At 38.8% G+C, this 18,741-nt stretch overlaps 1 protein-coding gene across 20 annotated transcripts in view; it reads right to left on the reverse strand.

Moving 5' to 3' along the window:
- The window catches only part of LOC143935989 (uncharacterized), a 103,588-nt gene that overhangs the window by 73,260 nt on the left and 11,587 nt on the right, over nt 1–18,741 (reverse strand). For all 20 annotated transcript variants that reach the window (XM_077460260.1, XM_077460268.1, XM_077460401.1 and 17 more), the window contains exons 5-13: nt 18,595–18,654; nt 15,631–15,892; nt 15,419–15,533; nt 14,349–14,439; nt 14,165–14,271; nt 13,735–13,951; nt 12,885–13,010; nt 12,682–12,799; nt 10,888–11,026 (exon numbers count right to left, since the gene is read on the reverse strand). In XM_077460260.1, coding sequence (XP_077316386.1) covers nt 10,888–11,026; nt 12,682–12,799; nt 12,885–13,010; nt 13,735–13,951; nt 14,165–14,271; nt 14,349–14,439; nt 15,419–15,533; nt 15,631–15,892; nt 18,595–18,654 — 1,235 coding nt within the window. The remainder of the gene's footprint in view (nt 1–10,887; nt 11,027–12,681; nt 12,800–12,884; nt 13,011–13,734; nt 13,952–14,164; nt 14,272–14,348; nt 14,440–15,418; nt 15,534–15,630; nt 15,893–18,594; nt 18,655–18,741) is intronic.

Raw genomic sequence — 18,741 nt, forward strand, 5'->3', positions numbered from 1 at the left:
CACTCACCAGAACCCAATGGGTTAACAGGCACCTCTTTATAAATAGTCTTTCACTGGTATTCCACTGTACCCAATTCCTGTGTCCTCATAGATTTTTCGGATTTAATACTTCACTCCCAGCAGCAAGTTCACATATAGAAAACAGCAAAAAGAGGTTCCATAGTGCAAACTGCTTTATTCTTTAAAAAATTTGTGCGCATATACACCATACGTACATAATCAATAAAAATTCATTCACAGAGATGTAACCACTAGAACAACCGGATTTGTCTCACCGCGGCTCCGGGCGTCTTAGATCGAATGCAGGCTCGGCTTCCACGGCGGGTCCCGGGCAATCGTACAAATCGACCGCTCTGTAGTTACGAATAGCTGCTTGGTCACGCCCATACGCGTTTCGTCATCACGTCTTCATCTGTGGGCGTGGCCAAGCAGTGCAGCTAATCCGATTAAATATGAATAGGGGCGGAGAGGTGGCTCATGGGCATTCCCACGTCCAGCCCCCTAGACACACTCACTCCCACCCAATGCGGAAATGAAAAGGCCACGTCGTGCAAGCCATCGCCATGACAACATGCCTAAATGTACACTGTTCGCAAAAAAACTTTCGTTTCTCACGAGTACGTCCCTGTGGGTAAAATTTGTTCACACAAACCTTCGTTTCTCATGAGAACAGTATTAATTCATTAAATCACCGAACAGCATACATTAAGTGAGCAGGTTATCTCATTATTCCAGGAAATCACCATTATCATACTAAAATAATAATATAATAATAAATTTACATCATTATTACCTAAAATACCCATTATCATACCAAAATAATAAATATTGTCAATATTGCAGGTATCCATCTTAGAAAAATGCATTGAGATAAAAGGCACATATATCTCAAATCTATATATACCACCAATATGTATGCAGAGCAAAATGCATTACATTCAATAAAATATTAAATAATTCTCCACACTATCTTAATCAATAGTCTTGTCTGATAGATTAATAAAAAATGATAAGATAAAATAAAACCCGAATGTTGAGTACCAGCAAAGCTAGAAAATGCAGACCTCTTGGTCTACTCGACTGCAAAAGTAGGTGTCCCAAAAAATAGAATAGAATAGAACCGACCTATACTCTTTTTTGTATACATGTATGCTGTGTTCACATAAAAAAATATATTAATAAAACAAGGCTAAATATGTTATGCAGAAACTATTCTAAAATATATTAAGCTCAAATCCTCCTCAATATTTCCCCAGTGTACTGCAATAAAAACTTAGTAGTCACTAATGAAACAGTTAACATCCACCTCTATATTTAAACCGTAGGGACTCAAAGTGTTCATACGGAACAGCCACTCGGTCTCACGTTTAGATATTTCCCGGACTAAATTACTGCCCTTCCAATTCGGAAAGACCCTATCTACACCCCAAAACTTAAGACCTGTTGGGTCCCTGTCGTGTTTAAGTCTGAAATGTAGGGAAACACTATGGTCCTTATAGCCAATGGAAATATTGTAAATATGTTCTGCCACCCTAGTACATAATTTCCTTTTTGTTCGTCCTACATACATCAGCCCACACGGGCACTGAAGTACATATACTACATGTGTGGTCACACATGTGATAAATTGATCGATCTTAAAATTTTGTCCATTACCAGTGGAGGTGAATTGATCAATCCCCCGAATGTGATTGTGAACAGATTTACAGGCTTTGCACCTTCGACAGGCAAAAAAGCCAGCTCGATCCCAGAACATAAGAGGCCTGGAGGGTGGATCCAAAACCTTTTTGACAATTTTATCCCCAAAAGAGAAATTACGTCTGTAAATAAATCTAGGGTTCTCAGGAATTACTCCCTTGAGCGTCCTATCTAATTTGAGGATGTCCCAGTGTTTTCGGATAATCCCCTCTACCTCCTTGTATTGGCCATGGAGGGTGCTAATGAAACCCCATTCATAAGTACTACACATTATCCTTTCTTTCCGTTGTAAACATTGCTCCTGGGGTACACGTAGCACCTGTTGCAATTCCTGATCCAGCATGTCAAAGGAGTAACCCTTTTCCACAAATTTATCCCTGACTAAAGATGCCTGTGTCAAATAATCATCATCAAAGGTACAATTTCTTCTAACACGAAGAAACTGACCTTTCGGTATCCCCCGTAGCCAAAGCGGATGATGTCCACTATGAATAGGAATAAAACTATTTCTGTCCGTTGGCTTAAAAAACACTTTTGTGGACAAATTAGTCATTTCTCTCATTACAGTTACATCCAGAAAGTGGATTGACTTTTTATTCCAACTGAAGTCTAATTTTATATTGTTATTATTGTTGTTCAAACCATCAGAAAAGTCCTTCAGAGATTCCTCCGTGCCTTGCCAGATGAAAAACATATCATCTATATACCTATGATAGAAAAGTAATTCCCTTCTCCGGTTCGCAAAAATCCGTATATCCTCCCAATGGCTCATAAATAAATTCGCCAAACTCGGCGCAAATTTTGAACCCATCGCTACCCCTTTCTTTTGGTTATAAAATTTACCATCATACCAAAAGTAGTTGTGCGACAGGCAAAATTCCAGAGCCATTCGCAAAAACTTTTTTTGTATGTAAGGCAGGTCGTCCCTCTGAGAGAATGCCCAATTGAGAGCCAACAGGGCATCCTCGTGCTGTATAATCGTATAGAGAGACGACACATCTGCTGTTACTAAAAAGATTTCAGCGTCTCCAGGAAACTCCACACCACGCAACAAACCTAAAAAGCTTGTGGTGTCCTTTAAATAGGCACGTGTAGTGACCACACTCATCTGCAAGAAATGGTCTAAATATTGACCAATCCTAGCAGTCACTGATTTTATTCCGTTAACGATTGGCCTAGCCGGGGGTTCCGTCTGACTCTTATGGATCTTAGGTAACGTGTAAATATTGGGAATTCTATTATAACTAGGTACCAAAAATAACCGTTCCTTTTTTGTTAGGACCCGCATATAATATCCAAAATCCACCAAATTGCCCAAATCCTCACGATACGATTTCGTAGGGTCTCTATCTAGTAGAGTATATGTTGTTTGATCTGACAACATATCGCATAGCTGAGTGTGGTAATACTGCTTATCCAACAGTACCACACCTCCCCCTTTATCTGCTGGTCGGACAATAATATCCTTTCTTTCCTCTAGGGCTTTAATCCCTTCTTTAATATATATAGGACAAGGATTTTTCTTTAGTGGAAGGGCATCTAAATCCCTAAGGACTGATTGTTTAAACACCTCCACTTGGTGGTTGGAAGGTAGTGGTGGATTAAATAATGACTTATTCCGGAGATTGCTGTTCACGCCAATTATTCCATTATCCCTATTATTCGTTATCATACTGCTATTAGAAAGCATATATTTCTTAATATTGATCTTCCGTACGTATTTCTGTACTTCAATATAGACATTAAATTTATTCATTGGTTGGCGTACAGAACATTTCAAACCCGCATTTAGAATGTTTTTTTCTTTCTGGGATAAAGTTACTTGAGTCAAATTATAAATCCCTGTCATTCCGTCTCCCTGCGTCTTTTTTTGTTTGAGGCGTTTACCGGCTCTGCAGCCTCTTTTTCCATGGTTTTTTGTTGTTGTCTGACCGGACTGTATGGCATTCCCCAATCCTGGGGATGTCTCCAATCCTGATTGTTCTGGACGGATGGTGGATAAGAGGGTCGACCTCTCCATGGTCGCCCCCCTCTTGGTCTCCCCCTCCAATGTCCCCTCCCGCCTCTCCCTAAAAAAGGGGGCATCTGAGTATTACGGGGTGAGGATGATCTCACTAGAGGAGCAAAACGGTTATGTGTGTCAGGCCTTTTCATTTCCGCATTGGGTGGGAGTGAGTGTGTCTAGGGGGCTGGACGTGGGAATGCCCATGAGCCACCTCTCCGCCCCTATTCATATTTAATCGGATTAGCTGCACTGCTTGGCCACGCCCACAGATGAAGACGTGATGACGAAACGCGTATGGGCGTGACCAAGCAGCTATTCGTAACTACAGAGCGGTCGATTTGTACGATTGCCCGGGACCCGCCGTGGAAGCCGAGCCTGCATTCGATCTAAGACGCCCGGAGCCGCGGTGAGACAAATCCGGTTGTTCTAGTGGTTACATCTCTGTGAATGAATTTTTATTGATTATGTACGTATGGTGTATATGCGCACAAATTTTTTAAAGAATAAAGCAGTTTGCACTATGGAACCTCTTTTTGCTGTTTTCTATATGTGAACTTGCTGCTGGGAGTGAAGTATTAAATCCGAAAAATCTATGAGGACACAGGAATTGGGTACAGAGGAATACCAGTGAAAGACTATTTATAAAGAGGTGCCTGTTAACCCATTGGGTTCTGGTGAGTGCTTTACCATAAGGGGTGTCACCGGCTAACAAGCTCTTTCTGCACTGGTGGTCTTTGCTTGGAGATGGACTTTTTTTTCTGTTTTCCATCATTTTGGTGTTTCAACTAAAATCCCATCCTCAGATGTGTGGGACTTTTTAAGGACATTACTGTGGTTTTTGTTGTAAACCATGGGGCTTCTACCCTCTTAAGAATGATTGTTTTGTTGTTTTAGCGCTGTCAATATGGTATATATTGGACAATAGATTCACGAGGGCTATATACTATATAATTTTTATGATTTATCTTTTGTATGATAGCAGCTTGCAAATTATATCATCTTTTGTTTCTGTGTGCGCTGGGATCGGTGGGGAATATTCTTAGCAATTTTTGTTTAGATTGTTTGCCAGTGATATCAGTACTTGTTACATAGTTAAATTTACCCTTAGCGAACATGGATGCAATCAATTTTTTGAGGGATCGACAAATTGATTTAGAAGCAGTGTTTTCCTGTGAAGGGGGAACACTTGAAGATAATGATTATACGGAAACTCTAACAGCACTAGCCAACACCCTTGAGAAACAAGTTCGCACCTGGTGGGATATCTGTACGTTTGAACAGTACCTCAAGGACAAATTAATAATGAGAAGCCTGAGGTGGGATGTGGCACCTCAGGACGGACTTGATGACACAGGTTCTATGTCAGAGTGGCTTGATTTCTTTAATGGAGTTGGCTATAAATTACAGCAACTGGTATTAGCACGTAAAAAGAGAAAAATGGTGATTTTGGAAAAAAGAATCACAGATTTGCAGTCCTTATTAGAACCAATAAGAGGCACTCCACAACTAGCTTCTTTCAATAGTGATATTCAGAAAAAATTGGAAAAGGTGGATAGGGATACACAAAAAAAGAAAATAAAGAAATTTAGAAGGGATTTAAATGATTTTAGGAATCACACTATGTATAGTTGGCAGGTAGGATTTAGACCATCAACACAAGAAGAAACCGGGGTTGGGGTTACATCTACACAACCAGTAACTAACGTACCAAAAGCATTGGATAATATCCCTAAGGTAACTGAGGAGGCCTTACCAAGAAAAATAAATTTTGGGAAAAAAAACCCCCAAAACAGTCAGGCACGTAAACAGTCCAATTTTGTGGGTAAGAATAAGGGATACAAGGAAACTCGCCCGGGTTATAATCAACAAGGGATATATCAGCCTGACACACATAACCGTTTTGCTCCTCTAGTGAGATCATCCTCACCCCGTAATACTCAGATGCCCCCTTTTTTAGGGAGAGGCGGGAGGGGACATTGGAGGGGGAGACCAAGAGGGGGGCGACCATGGAGAGGTCGACCCTCTTATCCACCATCCGTCCAGAACAATCAGGATTGGAGACATCCCCAGGATTGGGGAATGCCATACAGTCCGGTCAGACAACAACAAAAAACCATGGAAAAAGAGGCTGCAGAGCCGGTAAACGCCTCAAACAAAAAAAGACGCAGGGAGACGGAATGACAGGGATTTATAATTTGACTCAAGTAACTTTATCCCAGAAAGAAAAAAACATTCTAAATGCGGGTTTGAAATGTTCTGTACGCCAACCAATGAATAAATTTAATGTCTATATTGAAGTACAGAAATACGTACGGAAGATCAATATTAAGAAATATATGCTTTCTAATAGCAGTATGATAACGAATAATAGGGATAATGGAATAATTGGCGTGAACAGCAATCTCCGGAATAAGTCATTATTTAATCCACCACTACCTTCCAACCACCAAGTGGAGGTGTTTAAACAATCAGTCCTTAGGGATTTAGATGCCCTTCCACTAAAGAAAAATCCTTGTCCTATATATATTAAAGAAGGGATTAAAGCCCTAGAGGAAAGAAAGGATATTATTGTCCGACCAGCAGATAAAGGGGGAGGTGTGGTACTGTTGGATAAGCAGTATTACCACACTCAGCTATGCGATATGTTGTCAGATCAAACAACATATACTCTACTAGATAGAGACCCTACGAAATCGTATCGTGAGGATTTGGGCAATTTGGTGGATTTTGGATATTATATGCGGGTCCTAACAAAAAAGGAACGGTTATTTTTGGTACCTAGTTATAATAGAATTCCCAATATTTACACGTTACCTAAGATCCATAAGAGTCAGACGGAACCCCCGGCTAGGCCAATCGTTAACGGAATAAAATCAGTGACTGCTAGGATTGGTCAATATTTAGACCATTTCTTGCAGATGAGTGTGGTCACTACACGTGCCTATTTAAAGGACACCACAAGCTTTTTAGGTTTGTTGCGTGGTGTGGAGTTTCCTGGAGACGCTGAAATCTTTTTAGTAACAGCAGATGTGTCGTCTCTCTATACGATTATACAGCACGAGGATGCCCTGTTGGCTCTCAATTGGGCATTCTCTCAGAGGGACGACCTGCCTTACATACAAAAAAAGTTTTTGCGAATGGCTCTGGAATTTTGCCTGTCGCACAACTACTTTTGGTATGATGGTAAATTTTATAACCAAAAGAAAGGGGTAGCGATGGGTTCAAAATTTGCGCCGAGTTTGGCGAATTTATTTATGAGCCATTGGGAGGATATACGGATTTTTGCGAACCGGAGAAGGGAATTACTTTTCTATCATAGGTATATAGATGATATGTTTTTCATCTGGCAAGGCACGGAGGAATCTCTGAAGGACTTTTCTGATGGTTTGAACAACAATAATAACAATATAAAATTAGACTTCAGTTGGAATAAAAAGTCAATCCACTTTCTGGATGTAACTGTAATGAGAGAAATGACTAATTTGTCCACAAAAGTGTTTTTTAAGCCAACGGACAGAAATAGTTTTATTCCTATTCATAGTGGACATCATCCGCTTTGGCTACGGGGGATACCGAAAGGTCAGTTTCTTCGTGTTAGAAGAAATTGTACCTTTGATGATGATTATTTGACACAGGCATCTTTAGTCAGGGATAAATTTGTGGAAAAGGGTTACTCCTTTGACATGCTGGATCAGGAATTGCAACAGGTGCTACGTGTACCCCAGGAGCAATGTTTACAACGGAAAGAAAGGATAATGTGTAGTACTTATGAATGGGGTTTCATTAGCACCCTCCATGGCCAATACAAGGAGGTAGAGGGGATTATCCGAAAACACTGGGACATCCTCAAATTAGATAGGACGCTCAAGGGAGTAATTCCTGAGAACCCTAGATTTATTTACAGACGTAATTTCTCTTTTGGGGATAAAATTGTCAAAAAGGTTTTGGATCCACCCTCCAGGCCTCTTATGTTCTGGGATCGAGCTGGCTTTTTTGCCTGTCGAAGGTGCAAAGCCTGTAAATCTGTTCACAATCACATTCGGGGGATTGATCAATTCACCTCCACTGGTAATGGACAAAATTTTAAGATCGATCAATTTATCACATGTGTGACCACACATGTAGTATATGTACTTCAGTGCCCGTGTGGGCTGATGTATGTAGGACGAACAAAAAGGAAATTATGTACTAGGGTGGCAGAACATATTTACAATATTTCCATTGGCTATAAGGACCATAGTGTTTCCCTACATTTCAGACTTAAACACGACAGGGACCCAACAGGTCTTAAGTTTTGGGGTGTAGATAGGGTCTTTCCGAATTGGAAGGGCAGTAATTTAGTCCGGGAAATATCTAAACGTGAGACCGAGTGGCTGTTCCGTATGAACACTTTGAGTCCCTACGGTTTAAATATAGAGGTGGATGTTAACTGTTTCATTAGTGACTACTAAGTTTTTATTGCAGTACACTGGGGAAATATTGAGGAGGATTTGAGCTTAATATATTTTAGAATAGTTTCTGCATAACATATTTAGCCTTGTTTTATTAATATATTTTTTTATGTGAACACAGCATACATGTATACAAAAAAGAGTATAGGTCGGTTCTATTCTATTCTATTTTTTGGGACACCTACTTTTGCAGTCGAGTAGACCAAGAGGTCTGCATTTTCTAGCTTTGCTGGTACTCAACATTCGGGTTTTATTTTATCTTATCATTTTTTATTAATCTATCAGACAAGACTATTGATTAAGATAGTGTGGAGAATTATTTAATATTTTATTGAATGTAATGCATTTTGCTCTGCATACATATTGGTGGTATATATAGATTTGAGATATATGTGCCTTTTATCTCAATGCATTTTTCTAAGATGGATACCTGCAATATTGACAATATTTATTATTTTGGTATGATAATGGGTATTTTAGGTAATAATGATGTAAATTTATTATTATATTATTATTTTAGTATGATAATGGTGATTTCCTGGAATAATGAGATAACCTGCTCACTTAATGTATGCTGTTCGGTGATTTAATGAATTAATACTGTTCTCATGAGAAACGAAGGTTTGTGTGAACAAATTTTACCCACAGGGACGTACTCGTGAGAAACGAAAGTTTTTTTGCGAACAGTGTACATTTAGGCATGTTGTCATGGCGATGGCTTGCACGACGTGGCCTTTTCATTTCCGCATTGGGTGGGAGTGAGTGTGTCTAGGGGGCTGGACGTGGGAATGCCCATGAGCCACCTCTCCGCCCCTATTCATATTTAATCGGATTAGCTGCACTGCTTGGCCACGCCCACAGATGAAGACGTGATGACGAAACGCGTATGGGCGTGACCAAGCAGCTATTCGTAACTACAGAGCGGTCGATTTGTACGATTGCCCGGGACCCGCCGTGGAAGCCGAGCCTGCATTCGATCTAAGACGCCCGGAGCCGCGGTGAGACAAATCCGGTTGTTCTAGTGGTTACATCTCTGTGAATGAATTTTTATTGATTATGTACGTATGGTGTATATGCGCACAAATTTTTTAAAGAATAAAGCAGTTTGCACTATGGAACCTCTTTTTGCTGTTTTCTATATGTGAACTTGCTGCTGGGAGTGAAGTATTAAATCCGAAAAATCTATGAGGACACAGGAATTGGGTACAGAGGAATACCAGTGAAAGACTATTTATAAAGAGGTGCCTGTTAACCCATTGGGTTCTGGTGAGTGCTTTACCATAAGGGGTGTCACCGGCTAACAAGCTCTTTCTGCACTGGTGGTCTTTGCTTGGAGATGGACTTTTTTTTCTGTTTTCCATCATTTTGGTGTTTCAACTAAAATCCCATCCTCAGATGTGTGGGACTTTTTAAGGACATTACTGTGGTTTTTGTTGTAAACCATGGGGCTTCTACCCTCTTAAGAATGATTGTTTTGTTGTTTTAGCGCTGTCAATATGGTATATATTGGACAATAGATTCACGAGGGCTATATACTATATAATTTTTATGATATGTATATATATATATATATATATATATATATATATATGTATATATATATATATATATATATATATATATATATATATATATATATATATATATATATATATATATATATATATATATATAAGAGGAAAGTCACACTAGTATATCAATGTAAAAGTTTAACAAAATGTCCTTATTTGTCTAATTTAACAGCTTTCCGAAAACTACCCATATTGTGTTAAGTTCTTTGTAAGTGTTTGCTGAAAAGGCTGCCCTTCAGATTGGAATTTCACATACTAAATTGTTAGGAAGTATACATTCATAATACATACATATTCATCTATAATTATGTGTGATCAAGGGGTTCTTGGGACTTTGAAAACTGTTGTTATAGGATATTTTTGTTACTAAAAAATGTATCCTATAAAACATAAATTTGCCTTCCTTACCGCTCTAAATTGTGATTAGCACATGTTTAACTGTCGGAATGGTTCAGTCAATTGATGGCATAGTGTATAACCAGTACATTTGTACAACAATGGTTGTTAAAGGAAACTTGTATATTATTGACATCCCTTTATAGAAATGCTAGTTGCCTGCTTGTGATGGCTGATCTTTGGTTTAAATACTTTTAACAATTATGCAGAATAATTTAAACATCACTTCAATCTGCCCCGATGCTGCACTTCTTTTTCAGGTTAGTAACTTGAAATATTGAAGTCAGAGACAGCCAGGCACTAGCACAGTTAGTATTTACAGGAATCTATATGGTTTCATAAATACACAAGGGAACATCACCAGAACATCTTTGAACTATTACCTGACATTTCCTTAAACAATACTCTGTTAATTAGCCATTAGGTATTTAGGACATCGTCCTTTTTCCATGCATGACAAGGAAGACAGTTCTCTGCAGTTAATTTATATACTTTGGGGCGTATTTACTAAAGGCAAATCCACTGTGCACTGCAAGTGCACTTGGAAGTGCAGTTGCTGTAAATCTGAGGGGAAGATCTGAAATGAGGGGAAGCTCTACTGATTTCTATCCTCCAATCATGTGCGAACAAAAATGCTGTTTTTTATTTTTTCTTACATCTCCCCCGCAGATCTACAGCGACTGCACCTCCAAGTGCACGTCTAGTGCACAGTGGATTTAGCTTTAGTAAATAAACCCCTTTGCATCATAGTGGTTACTTTACATACCTTAGACAGGACATATGAGCAATCACCAAAGAAGTTATAATGGGTGGAATCAAAAGAGGTGATATGAGAACCTCCCTCAATTGCACAGATTCCTGGACAGATGTTTTCCACACAGCTCCATTTTCCTTGAAAACAGGTGCTAAAAAGAATAACATAAATGTTAGCAAAATAGTATTAGAAAATGTCTGGTTAAGGTTGTACAGGAATCTTTCCAACATAGACGTAAATCCAACTTAAAAACAACTTTTTCATCTGTCAGGCCAGCTTCAGGGCTAGTCTCTTGTACAAATCAGCTTAACCTGCTTCTTGCATACCTCAGCCTTGCTTTTCCTGGCCAAACTCCAGAAGCCAAAGTGACAGATTCCAAATTCCTGTCCAAACTACTGTCTTATTTCATTAGGAAATTAAGCTAAGCAAGTGGGAGTTTACGACCATCCATAAAGCTAAGATTCTTACAGTCTACTCTAGTAGCACTAAAAAGCAAGAATCTTGTTGTAAATTTTTGCTTGGGTGGCACAAGAAGACTTGTTCCTAGCTGGCCTTTGTATTTCCTGGTAACGTCCCCTAAATGCTGGAGAGGATGCTAACATGTCCTGTACATTTCTTTATTTGCTTGATATATGGTAGAATACACAAAATTGGGAGTCCATATAACCTTAGATAGAGAGGACCAACCTCAAACCTATTAGATGTGATCCTCTCCAGTACTTCATGATACACTCCTTCATCAAATCTTATAAAAATAATGTTACCACATTTACTAAATACTATCAAAAGCCTTATCCCTGGGTATTGGGAAAATTGTCCAACTGTTTCAGATTGTTAGATGGAAGTAAATTAGATTATGGAGGTTGAACAGTTGCTGTTTACATCCCAGGATAAAACTTTTAAGCACTGTGGTCTGGCTAGATACATTATCCCTCAATGATTGGTAAGGCATCGTAGTCCCTGGACATTTGACTAGCCCTGACGTTTATTGGCTTGGTTTTGTGACTCTGCAGTCTGTATTAAGGATACGGATACATCCTTTACCTATTGAAATGAGGTATTGATGGTAGTGTCTTTTATGGAGAAAACCCAGTCTCAGCCTGTAGCTGGCCACTTCTACACCCCTAAAAGCCTTTCAGGGGAGCTATCAGCTTACTATTTATCAATGAGTGACAAAATTCTTGCTTCCCTTCCTCCTCTCATGTCCTTATCTTCTACAATTAGCATTACACTTTACAGGCCCTAATGTCTGGGTGTGTAGTAGGGAGCAAAGTTAATATGATTATAGATTTAAATCTCTCAGCCCACTTAGTACATTTCAGAAGATGTACAAGAAAACAATGAAGTGGAAACTAATAAAACTGCAAATAAACTGTGCACTTGCAAGTTGCTCTATTTTTCTTTGGTAAATGTAGATGTGGTAAAGCTTCATTTCGTAAATAATACCAAAGCAGGTGCAAGGAAAATAAAAAAATGGTAGAAATCAGCAGAGCTTTACCACATTTACTAAGCTCTGGGGAAAATGTGCACACTATATTTCCCTTTAGTAAATGCCCCCCACTGATGGTCTTTTGTTTCTCTGGCTTATTCTGTTACACAAACAAGAAACACAAACAAAATATCACTATCTCCCGCTAGGGCTCCTGTCCCAGATCAATCCCTGCACTTCCTCTGGCTGTTTGTCACTATATACATAGCAATATATACTGTATATATGTATACATTTAATATTATTAGGATTTTGCTCTATATATATAATAAGGCAGATTATTACATAAATACTAAACATAACAAATTAGAACTTACCATGATTGACATTGTGAGGTGTATCCTGTGCCTGACTTAAAGACATTTCCATTGTATGTACAGGAACACCTCTGTACAGGGATGCAGCCAGAATTGTTAATGTCATCAAAGACAGTCCCTAAAAAAGAATTTACTCACAATAAGCAATGCAATTAATTAACTCAGTAAGCAAAGCTTAATATAATACCAAACCAGGCATTCACCTGCAGGACAGAAGCAGCCATCGATGCAGTGGGTATCACAAACTGATGAGCGGTCAGGGTTGGTACAGGTGTTGGGGCAGAAACTTCCACACTCTCTGTATTCCAGGTTATAGCTACACTGAAGGGCTGCAATAAATAATATATTTTTTTTACTCAATGAAAGTACACAAGATAATTTACTAACTTCACAACAATTGTAAAAGAAAGAATAGAATGTCAGTTTGTTTGAAGGGAATGTGGAATGTTTTTGTGCCTTAGTTTTGATTTCCAGGTATCAGGTGGAGCACTTTGGGATGGAATTACTAAAGGCTGTGCATTTTGCAAATGCAGTTTTTTTCTCCCAGCTCTCCTGATTCCTATAATCCAATCATGTGCAAGTAATAAGGCAGTTTTTATTTTTTTTTGTGCACGTGATTGGGTATTTTTTTACAAGGTGAAGTGTCCATAATGTGATGGCGGATCAGAATGCTGGGAAGGAACCATCTGTATATAAGACTGTTGAAGGGAGGTTTTATATATGGCTGCTGTGGAGGGCTGAGAACTACTTATAAGGCTGTTGTGGAGGTAGGGGAAGAATGAACTGTATATAATTCTGCTATGTGGGAAGGAGAAGAAGAAATTAGTTTTTTATGTAGCAGTGGAGGTTACAAACTATAAACTATATTATTGTATGGGGTGTGAGAACTGTAAATAAGGCTCATATGTTGGTGAGGGGGAGCTGTATATTTTGAAGAGAAATGCATGTATGTCAAATTAAAGCTACATTCCTGGCTTCCCATTTTTAGAGGTGTCTCTCAGATTTTTTAAGTGCTGATACTAAAATAAAGTAACACAATATAGGAAGACTTACGACAAAGTGTATCAGTTCTCCAGTTGCTGGGTGTCCCACCAGCATGGGCACATTGCCTAGAATACTCAGTAAAGGTACTACAAAGACAAAATCCAGTTGCATTTTGAGCACATCGGCAAAGATCCTGTACACAGGCATCAATGTACTGAGTGGGGTCCACAAGGCGGTTGCAGGATGAAAATGGTGAGCTGGTTAGGATCACTTCACACACTCTTCTCTGTAAGGAGAAAAAAAATTATTAGAGTGTTCTAATACATCAATAATTGAATATTTCAAAATAGAATATACTACATACCTATATGTTGGCATATAAGAATATGTGCACTTGCAGAACAATCATATAATCATATATTTTAACTAAAATCTATTCTAAATTTCAGGCACCCTTTATCAAATATTCAACATATATCATAATAGGATAAGCTCTTACAGTGTCTGAGCAGTTGTTCAGGGGCTGGATGGCCAGATCTTGACACATTTCTGTTGGTCCATTCAACCTTTGCTTGTTTCCATACTGGATGGGTGTCATTTCAGCATCTAAAAAGAAATAAATACTTGTAGTGCCTCATCTCTCAGTAACATATTTCAAATCCTAAATTAAGACTTTAGCTTACTGTTTAAAATAAATTCATTGTAGATGGGAATGCCATTAAAGTCACCGCACAAACCACAGGTCTTATTGGCAAACTTTGGATCCAGCTCCAGCTAAAAAAAGAGAAATACCTGTTCAGATTTTCAAGTCAAATGCAAATATAAAACAACATCAGTGTATTATTAGCTTAACAGGCTTCTGCGCTATATACTTTATTACTTTTGCATTACAGACTGCTGCACTATATGCACTATATTGTGCATTAGACCCGCATTTCTCAAAAAAAGTACAGCAGCACCCTGGAGTTCTTTGCCTAAAAAATTGCTCTAAATTACCTGAAATATAGTTAACAAGCTAGCAGGTGGATCAAGCCTGTCTTGTTACAAAAAGCAACTGTTTCATGCAGAAGTACATTTCTTGGCATCATGCAGGTTATGAGGACATCATTGTTTGCCCCCCCCCCCCCCACTCCTATCTGTCAGCGCTGGGGTCATGTTAGCTGAGTGATGGATAAAAACTTAAAATAAATGCTGTAATACTTGTCAGACCCCTGTACTATATACACTATATTGTACATTACACACTCCTCCTGCACTATATACACTATATATTGTACATTACAGACTGCTGCACACCACACACTATATGACACATTACAAACTCCTGCAGCCACCACTCCTGCCCACCACTTGTCCTGGCCCTGCACTATATTGTACATTTAAAAAAAATATATTGTGTTGAGGTGTATGTATGTCCCTTTAAGCCCCTCCCACTGTTAATGCGCACCCATTATTCACTGCAATGGGATCCATTTATAATAAGTGAATAGCCTTTGCACCTGGTTAAATGAGTCACAGGAGCCAATCATTTGAAGGAATGGATAAACCAGAGTGTATTAACCAAGATTTGCCCCCCTCCCAAAAATGGGGTTCACTGCAAAGTTCAGAAACTTTGATAAAGATTGGCAAAACTGTTTGCCAACTGCACCAAGGCAGATTTTCTCATTCCTGTTCCTCAGTAGCAATTTATGACCAATGATAATAATAAAGGCATTTACTCGTGTATTCTAAAATGTTTTCTAGTTAACATTACCAAAATTGCATCATCTTCATTCCACATGAAATTTAGACCCATCTTGGCCACAACTGTGATGTATATTCCATTCCTGTCAATCTGGATTCCTGAGAAGGCATATGGCAGATCCACTCTGGTAATAAACAAATGAAAGTTACAATGTTGTGATTTTGGAACAGAGATGCAAGTCTGACTCATTGAAAAGCAATATTCAAAAAGTGTACACTTACTGCTGTCCATTGAATGTGATCTTTCCATTGGATATTTCAATAGAGACCCCATCAAGTTGCATTGTAATATGGCTGATGGTGGGAAGGCCATTGACATTGGATCGTCTCATTTGAATATTGAAATCCTGATAGATGTCATTACAGTCTGATGCATAAACATAGTTGCAGGTGCCAGGGTAATGGAATATGTCACCATCAAAGGTTTTAAAGTAATGGTTACCCCATGTGCTGCATACTCGTCCATTGTGAGCGGATGTGACATCTGTGTTATGATAAATACTTATAATTAGCTATTATGCTTTTCTTTGATTCATATTTTATTAATTTGCATAACTGAAAAAGTAGAACAGTAAAACGATAAATCTTTACAATGGATATCATGCGCACACAGAATATGTCCATCAAAAGAAATCCCCAAAAAAACACAATACTGTTTTATTTTTGTTTTTGCTTTTCTCTATCCTCTATCTATTCCTCTATGCTCCCAATCATCTTTATGGGCTTTTGGTCCTGTAATAATAGATTGGATTATATCCTTATCTGCCAACTCCTTTTATAAACATCCAAAGTAGGAACATGGCTCCTAAGTACTCTGTTCAGCATGGACTAACTAACCCACTATACCCCCTATACGGGCTATACAGATATTTCTGATCTTACATTTTACCTTGGCTGTTCAGTTGTGCCTCCTCTTACCTATTATATGCAATCAGGGTATTGAATGATACTTTGTACTCAAGGGGTTGGCTAACCCATCTTATTTGTAACACTCTTGATTTGCAATTTGTTTATATTTTTGGTTTTGTTACTTACTTTAAAAAACCCTAATAAAACGTGAAACAAAACACAATACTGAGTTATATATTTTTAGCAGTACCAGTTTTAATTGGTGTTTCCATTTGTATATGAATTCATAGGACAGTTTCATATCCTTTTTGATTGTAACAACTTCAGAAGCCTTTCCAGACTTTGACAGGCAAAATGCAGTGCACGTCGAGATTAATTGATCAAAATTTCTCACAACTGCATTTTTAGTTTTGATATGCAGACCTGCCTTAACATGCATGGCGCAATGTGGTTACTTATTTTTGTTATATGGAGGTTGGCAGATAGCTACTTACAGCTGTCAAAGCCTGCGGAAGAGAACATGCACAAAAATCATGGGTCCTCACACTTGTGTAAAAGATATCCTTTCACTAACACTGTCTTACTTAAGTATACACAACTGGGCGTGCAATAATATGTTATTTCTTGATGTTAAATGATTGCAAAAGCCAAGGATTTGTGTTTATCCTTCATTATAGTTGCCTAAATTAGTTTGAATTCAAAAAGTGAGAATTTAATGTTAAGGAAACATCTAGAAATGTTAATTGTTCCTATGAGGTACCCTAAAAAAGTACCCTTTGTCATGAATCACGTGGCCAGGCACTTCTGTTTTGTAACCTTATAGCTGTATATTTGCCTGTGACAGCTAGTTTCATGAAATTTACCGATGTCACAAACATGCTTCTTATGTTCTCCATGCTGGAGAGGTGAAAACAACAAAAAAAGTCTGGCGCTAGGAAGCTGGGACATATGTAACATGAGGGACAATTTAGAAGCCCTACTTGAACCCAATAAGCAACTGTGTGGTTGAACACACCAGCAGAGGTGTGAGAAAAAGTTCAAACAGTCAAAGACAACCACAAAAAAGCGCTAGTCAGGACAGTCTTGTGCTGACAAATTGCCAGAGGAAATCCGTGGGATAAACCATATGTAGATTTATGGTTGCCATATCATAAATCAAAAACATAATAGTGTAAAAAAATCTCTCCTCACGTTGGATAGATGACAAACAAATTGCTCCCTACTGTAATGGTAGCTTATGGAGGTGGCCAGGGGTGGGCTGTCTTGTTGAGGGATTGCTGCAATGGTAGAACCCTCATGCAACCTACGAGATACACAGAATCGCAGAGGGGGGAGGTGAAGACCCAGCTCGTATGGGACTGGGAGGGGATGAAAATCCTCGACCGGAGCTACTAACCGATTCCTCGCTGGTAGATGGCAGCAAGAATAGCAAGCAGTGGGTGGAGTGGAGGCCAGGAGACAGCCATGCTGCAGAGGTAATTCTACCTGAGGACCTACAGTTCATAAATCATCCCCCTTTTGTTGTGGATCTGTGTTTTTTGCACTTTTTCTGCTTCTTCTTAAAGCAGCAGTAAACGCAATTAACATTTTACTTTTAAAATTGGCAACTGCAGGTTTGTGCTATAATTTGCTAGTATACACCTCATATTAGCACTTTATGGCAGACTCACCTATCAAACATAGCCCTCCAATGTTGGACCGTCACCATTCCAGCAGATCCTGGCCACTTCCAACGTTGCCTGGTCTCCCTTCTGGGTTCGGGCTCTCCAGCAACTTGGATGGCTGGACCATGAGGACATCACTCCCGTGTGTGCAAGCACGAGTCAGTTCACCACAGTACTCAGAGGTAGCCATAAATGTGGTCTGAACTGCTGAAAGAGGCATTTAATAACAGAAAAGACCACTAGGGTCCCTTCTATTATGAAAAAGGCCATCTGTCAGTATTTTTTAATAATTATTTAAATACCCCACCACCACCACTTTTGCTAAGTGAACAACCTATTTGCCTTTAGCAAACCAAACCCAAAGTATAAATCAAGGCATTGTAAGTAAGTAATTACTGAAGGATCAGCTGTAAGGAGCCTACAGGTAATACTAGTGACTAATCTTGCACTCTGCGTGCCTTTTTTGGACAGTGCTCCGGGTCTTGCCAAAGGCTGAGGTCTATTCTTCATTATAGGTGCTAATGGGATTGGAAAGAAACAGTGGCCATAACCTTATATGTTTAGTCACTTTTTTCTGCTGGGGTGCACATCTGTTTTATTTACACATGTAGACTAGTCAGAATATACAGCATACTGTTGAATAAAGCATTCTTAAACACCTAAAGCTACTTACTTCTTAGTAAAGGAGGAGTTGTTGGTGCAATAAAGGTCACCTTGGAGGATTGCTCTGCACCTATTAAAGGATTATCAATATGTTATTAATAACAATGATATCATGGATGATTTAAACATGATTAACATACATAAATAACATAACCAT

This window comes from Lithobates pipiens, unplaced genomic scaffold, assembly GCF_037356315.1.
Source record: "Lithobates pipiens isolate NorthernLeopardFrog02 unplaced genomic scaffold, aLitPip1_a1.2 Scaffold_10, whole genome shotgun sequence".
NCBI classification, from domain to species: Eukaryota; Metazoa; Chordata; class Amphibia; order Anura; family Ranidae; genus Lithobates; species Lithobates pipiens.